This window comes from Galendromus occidentalis, unplaced genomic scaffold, assembly GCF_000255335.2.
Source record: "Galendromus occidentalis unplaced genomic scaffold, Mocc_1.1 scf7180000077428, whole genome shotgun sequence".
Lineage (NCBI taxonomy): Eukaryota > Metazoa > Arthropoda > Arachnida > Mesostigmata > Phytoseiidae > Galendromus > Galendromus occidentalis.
The window spans coordinates 351012-360695 of record NW_003805416.1 but is presented as its reverse complement, the minus strand read 5'-3'; the positions used below and the strand labels follow the sequence as shown (position 1 = coordinate 360695).

At 50.5% G+C, this 9684-nt stretch overlaps 1 protein-coding gene across 1 annotated transcript; it reads right to left on the bottom strand.

The window, feature by feature from the left end:
• Positions 1 to 1310: 1310 nt before the first annotated feature.
• Positions 1311 to 7792, bottom strand: LOC100903555 (gastric triacylglycerol lipase). The gene is made up of 9 exons (XM_003742654.3): positions 7765 to 7792; positions 3820 to 3881; positions 3432 to 3618; positions 2941 to 3055; positions 2631 to 2781; positions 2261 to 2503; positions 2011 to 2151; positions 1760 to 1897; positions 1311 to 1502 (listed from the first exon to the last, which is right to left on the bottom strand). The coding sequence occupies exons 1-9, from the start codon at positions 7790 to 7792 to the stop codon at positions 1311 to 1313; spliced, it is 1257 nt and encodes a 418-aa protein (XP_003742702.3).
• Positions 7793 to 9684: the final 1892 nt, after the last annotated feature.

Here is a 9684-nt window from a genome sequence, read left to right as displayed (position 1 = left end):
AATTCACTTCCGCAGTCATGCAACAGCTCGGCTCCGAGTCTTGCGTCATGGTTTTCTTTGTTATCGCATTAATTCGGGTAGGTAGATCTTCCGGATCGGAAGTCCATTACCGAGGCAAATGAGGGAGGCTAAATCGTTCAAACACCGAGAGACCAATTGAAGCTTCGACAGCAAGCGCCTGGAAGCGACTGATGCTCGATGGAGTCCGCTGAGGCGAGTGGCTGCTCCTTCTCGCGACCCCGAGTTCGTTCCCCAAAATCTTCTGCCCTCTGCTTCTGCTCCATTCCCGTGTAATCCACTTTTACGAAGTTTGAAGATCTTTCCATAAATCTGGTTAAGCCACCGCCCGTTTGTACGATTCTCCACTAAGTAGTCATCCAAGCGACCACGCATCCAGTCAGCCGAGTTGGAGCTGTAAAAGAGTAGAAGATTTCCCCAATGACCATATAATACTCGTACTGCTCTTGCGCGCCACGGCCACCGTGGTTGCCATCACCGCGCCGTATAAACCCAATTGCTTCTACTTCTCTAACTTCCTCCTCAAGCCCTGTAAGCGTTTTCGGGGCCCTGGACCCCTGATTCGCTTTTCCTGCAAGCCAGCTGCCCCGACTAACCATTCGCCGTACCCTCGCAAAACAGACTTTCATTTCCCTTGAATCCCATGCGCTTATCTCACTAAACCAGCCAAGAGCGGGAACTCCGACCGCGTTCCATCCAAGCGGCATAGAAGTTTTGCTATTGGACGAGCGAAGACGAGGATTTCATAACTAGCTCCCGACTGTCGGAATACGTGTCTTATATCGCCCTCGAAAAAGAGCCGCTGATAGCACGTGTACGCGGTTTTCAGCTACGAATAGAATCAGACCTGTCGGGACCTGCGGAGGTGTGGCGGATAAATGAAATCCTTCTCCCGCCAACGTTTCTGTGAAATCTCATGTGAAGCCCGGACTCGATGACGTGGGGTTTGCCGCATGGGAGGCTCATAGGGAACGACGGAGGTAGAATCACGATGCGGACTCCATTCGAATTGGAAATGAAATACCATCGCTTCATTTTTTGCCCACGGAAGTACTCAACAATTGAAGCTTTTGTGGAAACTACGAATTTCTGACTGTATTCCAGAATAATTGGCGGCTAGCCTAAGAAGGTTTCAGACAGGCGAACAAACAAAATTAGAAAAATTGACTACTTGGACGGATCAACTGGGCAGCTTCACAACACTGACTAGAAAACGATCGACAGTTCGGTGGTCGCCAGAGAATCCTTTCACACGCGTCTGATTGATGCTCGATGACTCGACTTCGAGATGGTCATCTATCGAAATGGTTGAAGTCACCGTAGGAGGCTAGGGAGACTCCATTCTCGAGGGACGTGGCAGACTCTTCGAGACGATCTACATCGATCATGTTCTTGACGACTCGATTCCATACGACCACTCGAGCTTGTATCCCCCACAGAAAATCGACGTGAGTAAACTGAGGGTCTTTTGGCACCGTATAAACCTGAAATCAATCAGAATCTGACATCAGGAAAATTTCATATAGTTCGGACTACCGGCAAATCCGTCCCGTGAGCGTTCAATCGGAGAGAAACAGAATTTTTCGGCTTGAGATTATGAGAAATGGGAGTCAGAGAAGCCAGAGCCCTCCGAGAGGTTCCTCTCGAAGTCGAATATCGCTCCCCTGGCGTATGAGAGAATTAACGCCAGCGAAATGTTCGTTATACTACATATGATATTATAGTTTATGAGCGTACATACATCGTATAGCACGTCGGATCGCAAACTCCGCAGGAGGAAATTGGCGTCCTGGATCTCGACCAGGTTATCATTTTGAGCAAACATCAGAGCTATCCGAACGTCTCGGATCTTGTGCAGCGGGTATCGTGGAGCATAGGGCTGGAATCGGGTCTCAAACAACTGAACTGTGTTCCGCGAATAGGGAATCTGGCTCACGATCTGATAACTTCTCAAAGACAGCAGGCAGGGAGCAATCAGACGCTAGTACTCACAACACCGTATTTCTTCAGGTTCCCTTCCTTCCCATAATCGAACATGGCGAAGCCTCCGTTATCAACCAGTTGCAGCAGATGATCACCGTTCTTTACCGAGGTGTCCATTGGATAATGCGAGAAGTACACGTCCGCGCGACTCTGTGGGCATACGAAAACGTTGAGAAATCGTTCTGGTGGATCCGGGCAAAATTTGATGCCCCCCAGTCGACGAGGTCGGGATATCGAGACTGTGGCACGGAACACTCACTCTGTCCTGCTGTTTTCTGTTTGGTCTGTAGATCAGATCAGTCATGTATGAGCACGCATGTTGAGACCTTTGGCTCCGCTGGCAAAGCCTAGCTAGTTTTGGATTGATGCGAGGATTCCACGCTCGAATGTGCCCGTTCGGACTCATCATTCGTATGAGCGGAAAAAAGTTCCGGATTCTTATGAAAGGCGTCGTAACGTGCTGGACCGCAGCTACCGGTGCCAGGGCGGTGAATAACCGGATCTTGAAAGGGAATGCTATCTGACGACGAGCGTTCGAAGAGCTTTCGATATCAGCTTATCCATCGGGTATCTTCAGGCATCAATCCGAGAAATTCCTACAGATATTATTCGCGAGCATCATGACGTACGTTTTGACCAAAGTCTGGTCGTGTCGAAAGCAGAGCGAACAGAGACTGAGTCCCTTGGGAGTGACCTATGTAGTGAACACGGGCGAAATTTGTGTTTCCCTTCACATACGAGAAAATGGCGGGAAGATCGAATTTCGCCATGTCGTCGAAGCTGGCAACAAAAATCTATCGTTTTCAGACTGAACTACGGCGAAGCGTTCCTACAGCCTCAGCTCTCATGACTAGGAAGGTCGGTCTCCATTGAATACGGATGTTGTTGGTCGGGGGCGAAAAATATACCCGAAGTCCTCGCTGGACTGAGCTAGCTCACCTGAAATCCCAGACTCGGGGGTCCTCCTGGTCGTATTGCATATGATACGTCGAGTAGCGATTTCCTCGAGTGTTTGACATCCACACGTCATATCCGTGATCCCAGAGCATGCAGGCTTCGGATAAATAAAATTAGCATCTTCGTTTGGCATCGATTCACGCTCAGTATTCGATTTTTCCAGTGATTTCCACAGTGATGATTCACGGCCGATTAGAACGCTGGCCCTCCATAGAGAAGGTTCGGAGTCGAATCACAAGATCTTCTCCCGCAGATGATACAACGAGTTCGTGACTCCTGACTAATGGCGATCGTGGCCAATGTTCATAAGCGATAATTTCCTTCCATTCATCAGAGACGGGAAGCTTCGAATAATTCACTTATTCGGGAGTGGGCGCATCACCTCATCGTCGGTGAGTGGTTGCGGAAGAGCGGCCCGATTTCCACGCGTCCGACGCTGGAAACGAATGCCTTTGCCCTCGATTGTTTCTCACCTAAATTGTTTGGAGGTTGATTCGCCAGAAAATCGGCAGATGACGACGCGATACCATGTTGAAGGATGACCGGAACCGATCGATTGCCTTTGTATCCAGGAATGCGATGCACCTCCAATAAATGACCGTCCGCTGTCACTACCTGGTGAAGCTCGGCTGGATACCCGTAGAAAGTGATCATCGAAATCTGTGTGATCGCGGAAACTTTCAACAAGATCCTCATAAATTTTTCCACGCCTAAATCAAATTCGAATGTTTCGGAATACCGGGGATGAATGCATCTCGTATCGCATTTGGGAGGGAAATGAATTCACTTCATCCAAAATCATGAGGAATTCAGTCCGTTCGGCTCTTCTCGAGAGGTCAATGGGCAAAGGCAAGCACTCACCGGATGCATGAATGCTTCGGGGTTAGCCGCATCGTTCCCGCCATGGGCTGGGTATACCAGTTCTAGAGAGAATCGTGGGAGTTTCCCTCGTTAGAAGTATTCGGTCAATCGGAATGGACGGATTCCGGAAATTCGTGAATTAGACTCAAAATTCGAACGAAGTGGACCGACGGTAATAACCGCCAGATATGAGTCCCGAGGAAAGAATCACCTCGCGGATTCTTCGGTGCCCTCCCTCCAGAGCAAATGTTTGAGCGAAGTATAATGACATAATGACAATGGGCCGATGAGCAGCAAGACGATTTTTTTCAGTGCGCGGAATCCCAGACGGAACACTGCAATCCATAGGGGACCCTGAAACGCCGCTCTATTGTGCTCTCCGACAAAGTTCTTCTTCGCTTCCTGATAGTTGCCCGCCCGCATAAAACCACCGAGCTCGTTGACTCGGCCACAGAAACCTCAGCTCGGAGTAATTTTTCTCGTTTGCTGATCCTCAGGGAACTGTCAAGACTACCTAGCTGTCAGATCTTGGCAAGAACAAGTTTTCAATCTCCCTAGGCCACCATGGCGGTTTGACGTTGCACTTTCGCGCCCAAAGAAGAATGAATCCTAGCTGTCAAAGATCAGACTCGCTCGTGCTCAATGTGAGCCCAGTGAGTAGGAAGTCGGCGGAGACGACCGTCTTATCTCGCGATGTGAACAGCAGTGGTTTCACACGGAGATAAATTTGGATTTTGGTTGCTGTATTTATCTTGACTCCGAATTACGCCTTCGATACCTCTGAATGGATCAAAGCCAATTTCTATGAAGATGATGACACGTGTAGGCGAGCGACTTCTCCGAGGCTACCATTTGCACGCGAACTCATTCGCGCAAGCGGTTGCCCAGGTGAAATTTCGTTGCGGAAGTTTAATCCCATAAATAAATTAACCCTGTGTTTTTATTCGCACTGACCTGCGTATGATAAGATCAAGACGAGTGAAAACACTGCCACGCGTGAACGGTATCGTGGCGTGTCGATGCTGTAGCTCATTCCAAAAGGTGAACGTCGCGCGCCCTTCCTGCGCAAAGTGGAAACGAACGCCATAAATTTTCACTTTCCAATGGGGTAATCGGCTCATGTCTGACTCGTGGCTCGTCACGGCAGAAGCCGGATCTTTCTTCTGAACCCTACAGTATGCCGATTAGGTGACTGTAATCAGCTAGCTACTGGTTGACACTGACCACTTCTGATCATACTTGAAAACGAGCTTTCGCTGCTCTTCGCCGGAAAGTTTCATTCAACCGACGAAAGATACCTAACATCTTCATTCTGGGAAGACGCGGTGAAGTTGAACTATCACCGGAGCGCTCCGCAGTGAAGATGCTTCCCCAGGTGCTTGAGAAGGATATCACGCGGAAACAAACTACGCCAAGGTCATTGGACACATCATTAGAGCTTACGTTGTGATGACGATGATGTTGGATTCTATCACTTGCTGCGATATCCATGAAATCCAAGGGGAGATCAGACAATGAGGACTTCAGATTCGTGCACTGTTGGTCGTCCTCGTTATCATCGTGGTCCACGAAAACCGGAAACTCACAAAGACCCTCTGGGTGGTACCTCCGTCGGGCGCTCAAATAGCCTGGAATTCTCTGCGCGATCCACTTAATGTATTCCTTCTGTCGTGAGATCGTGATGTCGATCGTCCCTCAGCAGCTAGGTCAGGCGTCGAATGCTACAAAATCAGATTTCGCGCATTCTGTCGCTTTGATTTAGCTTCCAGATGCTTTTCAGATGGTCCAAGGAGAGAAGGGGTTTTCGGGCAAGAGCTTCATGCTGGCGGATCTGGGTAGCTTGTTGGCTCGCAAGCAAGGGTGTAGTGGGATCCGATTGGACGCGGTGCTGAAAGCTCAGGTCTCTGTCAGTGGCATTCGGTTATGTCGAGGTCTGCAGCTGAGAGAGTCGGCAGAGCAGCTGTAGACGGTCGTTGCTGTCGTTTCGTTTCTCTGCCTACGGCGTGCTATGTCCGCTCATTACAGAAACGTGATCGGGTTCAATGTGGCCCAGTGCTTCCGCTACGGGGCTTGCACCAGCAACGCTTGAAGATGGTTTCCGTTGATCTCCATAAATAAATAGCAACACGATTGGAATCGAGTGACAGCCGCATTATATCCAACTAAACATATCCACCGCACTCCGGGGCCGAGCCCCGAGACATAATTCGCTTTGTTGCAGAACCTATCGTATTTGGTACCTCTTTCGATTGTGGAGATGCGTTGAAGAAAGTGAGACTCTTGGGATCGTCGAGAATGATTCGATGGGTGCATCCTCGAATCATCTAAGAAAAATCGGAAAAATTCAACTCTCACCCGGTCAGCTAAAGATGAAATCTCTCCTCAGTCTCATCGTGATCAGTTCTTTAGTCCAGCCTCACAGAGAGAGAAATTACTTTCCTGTGAGATTTGTGGTCTTTGTCGGGGGGCACTGATTTCAATCGACAAGAGCGAGCTCGGTGGTCACGGCTCACACTCCGATTGCTGGGCGCCCATGATCGAGTAGAGGACTTCTTCTTTTCAGCTGGTGGCTTTTTCGCGCTCGCTTAGGCTCTCTCCGCTCTGGGGAATCCACTTCTGTCCATCGGAACGATTGGTTCACCCTCTTTCGCGAGCTTCCTTTTCGCCCGCTTTCCTATCTTTCTTCGCTCAATTGTCTATGACACTTTTGCTTTCACGGATGGCTCGCCACTAACGGTGCAATTTCGCTCTTCCACTGAGGCAGGCGTGTTCGACATGAAAAGCCGTATTGGAAGTGCGAGGCACAGTACCTTGAGAGCTTCGCGAATTTCTTGTAAGAAAGGAATCCGAGAGGACCGGGATTCTATCTTCGAGTGCTTAGCGGAAGGCTTTGATCTATTCATGTTGGGGGTAATCTTTCAGCGTATGGTTACACATTTCATATTCCCGACATGACTTGCGGTACCTGTTCCCCGAGTCGAGCAGGACTCCGCACTGAACGCGTACGGCGACGTCTGATGGAAGCACCGTGGAATTCTCTGGAGCTTTATCCTGCCCACTGTCGAGCGGAAGACAAGAAGTGCCCAGGAGTTAATCTCGATTCCAGGAATCGTGCTGGACATCTCTCACTCGAATCTCCGATCTCTGGAATGTTTATCTTACAGAAAAGATCCATGTTCTCCGAAATCTACCCGGAGCGAAGTGATGAAAAGTCTTGATGAGCAGCTCGTGCGACTAATCGTGGTCTGCAGACGCTCTGGAACCATTCAGGGAATGTAATTTAGCGTAACGCCTTCACGCTTCCCCTGATGTCAAATTCTCCCGCCCACCTAATCTGTTAAGCCACCCGTCGCGGTCGTCGTCAAGACGAAGCTTGCCACCAGATTGCCGCCGCGTTGGTCACACAGAGCCGAGCCTAGAAATTTATCACCGGGCAAATTCGATTTACATCACGCAGAGTTGTAAACGATTCGATAAATATGGTTGATGAATACTCGACTAACGTCATTCGAAGGGAGTTGTGAACGGATTGTCGGGAGCGCTCAATGAAGGTGGAATTCCCCCTGCCAGTCACCGCTGTGGGCGGTGGAATTCGTTTGGGATCGGAGGTAACATATTGATTGCCCGGGAGCGAATTCTTCGCCGCTTCTTCGAATGTTGAATACAGAGCTCGGGGAAGAACAAGGAGAGAAAAGTCGTATCTTCTGCAATGCTACAAATTTAAATCCATTTAACACGATTGCTACGCTTCCCCGTAGTCGGTAAAGGGAATCGTCTCTCGGTCCCCGCGTTCTTCGATGAGTACCCTCCGGTCGATATCGGTGCACGGGGTGATCTGAATAATTATTAACGTGATGCCTAGAGTCGCGAGTCGAAGTTCTGCGAGAAGTGTCCTGAAACCTCAAGCATCCGCAGCGCTCGGGCACTCGGACACGCAGAACTTACGGGAGGAAGACTTTTCGTAGTACGGCATGTTAATCTTACATCCCGTAGCTCGCCGGGTGGGGTTAAGTCGTCGAAATTGGATCCCACAGGGAACCGACACCGGCGCAGTGAGGCAGCTCGAAGGTTTTTTTTCTCTCAGCGTAGTATAGTTCGACCAATTTGATTCTACCCCACCAACAGCTTTCAGTAGGGAGCGGTGTCTGGAACATCCGCACTGAATCCGAACGATAAAAAACACCAAGCTTCCAAGAATCATTTTCAAGTCTGATAAACTTTCTCGCCAATACAGTGGAACTTCGTGATCGGACCGGAAGATCAAGCCGCTCCAGTGCCGGCAGTCTCTGGAGAAAATGTTTGACATACGAGCCGGGAGCGTACTCTCACGAATCCTCCCCTCACCGATGATGTTTCGCCTGAGAGATGTCCAGGAGTGTTTTAAGTTCCATTAGCCCGTGCAACGTCCCCTCTCCGTAGGTCCCGGGGGAACGATCCCTACCGCACACGTCAAACTTGTGAACGATAGCCCCGCTGCGGAATGATGACGCAAACCTTAAAAACCCTTCAGCTACGCTCTCCCTCGATAAATCTGCTCCACGTAGCCCGTCGATCGTGCGGTATGACGGGAAGGGCTCGGACCGACTTGCGGGCGCCAGCTAGACTTCTACCGGTTCCTCTGACGTTATCCTGGCCATAGCCTTGTGGAGCTAAGCTCTGCGGGCCGCTGGACGAGAAAGATGTATTCCACGAGCGGGAAAAAATGCCTTAAGAAGGAAGGAAAGTCAACATCTCAGCACTAAGCTCCTCGAGAGACGTATGGCGGTCGGTCGGTCGTCTCGCTGTCGGACCGGCTGATGTAGCTCAGCAGCGCATCGGTATGCGCGCTCACGGGGCAGCTTGCTCCGCAGCGGTGCTCTCCCACCGTATAACGTATAGAGCAATGAGACTGAAGGAGGAAATCTGTGGCAGTCGGATGGCTCACTGGTCTACCGGCACTACCATTACTCTCTGGTAAAAGCGTTCAGCGCTGGTCTGCTTCGTCACTGTCCGCGCGTGGACCCTCGTCCACCGCGCGGCGGCGGCGGCTATAAATGAAGACAAGTAGCTTTCGAGCCGGGCGAGATATTGAGCAAAAATGTTTTTTCTCCTCAGCCGAAGGAGCGGACGTTTCTGTCCTGGTCTTTGTCTCACGCTGCTGTGATCAAAGCCATGGCATAGTAATTATCTACTTCGCAGGCCGACTCGCCGCCCATCCATCCGCGTTTCACGGACAGACGGACGGAAAAACGAATGGAGGAAGAACTGAGAGAACACGCTCCTTCTTCATAACCGCTTTCACTGAGGCCACTACCGTGATTACGCCGCCGCTCTCCAACGACCGCTCCGCCATCTTCAAGCGAGGGAGGAGACTGCACAATAAGCGCATAGGCAAAAATAAACTACAGAGTTCGTTCGCTGGCTGGCAGGCTTTCTTGTCCCCTCGCCGAAAAAACTTCCCAATTCAGTCGGAGTAAGTACTGAGTTGCCAAATTCAGCAAGATGAGCTCTCGCTGGAACAAGCTGGCCGCGTGAGCGACCGATGCGGCCTGACAGCCAGGCAGCCATTGAGCAGACACCCAGGGGGACCGCGAGCGAGAGTGTGGAGTTGGCTTCGTGCGTTTCACAATTTACATATCAATTTGTCCACGGATTGCTTGTTCGGCCGAGTAAGTAAACGGGTGAAAGTGCAAGACGGTGCGCTACAAACCAATCAACATACACTGTTGTTCGGGAATCGAGAGCTCTTGACGAAGCCCCGGGCGGATCTCCGCTCGCATCGCTGTCTTTCTGGTGATTCGTCTCGCCGGATTGCATGATTTGCGGTTCGGGAAACCATCAGGCTAGCCCGGTACTTCTCTCCCCCGAAGTTGAACGCGGCTGCTT

Coding starts and splice junctions, on each gene's coding strand:
- LOC100903555 (XM_003742654.3), bottom strand. CDS start 7,792: ATGCCGTACTACGAAAAGTCTTCCTCCC. Junction 3,056..3,431: donor TCAACCTCCAAACAATTTAG/GTGAGAAACAAT, acceptor ATTTATCCGAAG/CCTGCATGCTCTGGGATCAC. Junction 2,152..2,260: donor ACAGAAAACAGCAGGACAGA/GTGAGTGTTCCG, acceptor GTATGCCCACAG/AGTCGCGCGGACGTGTACTT.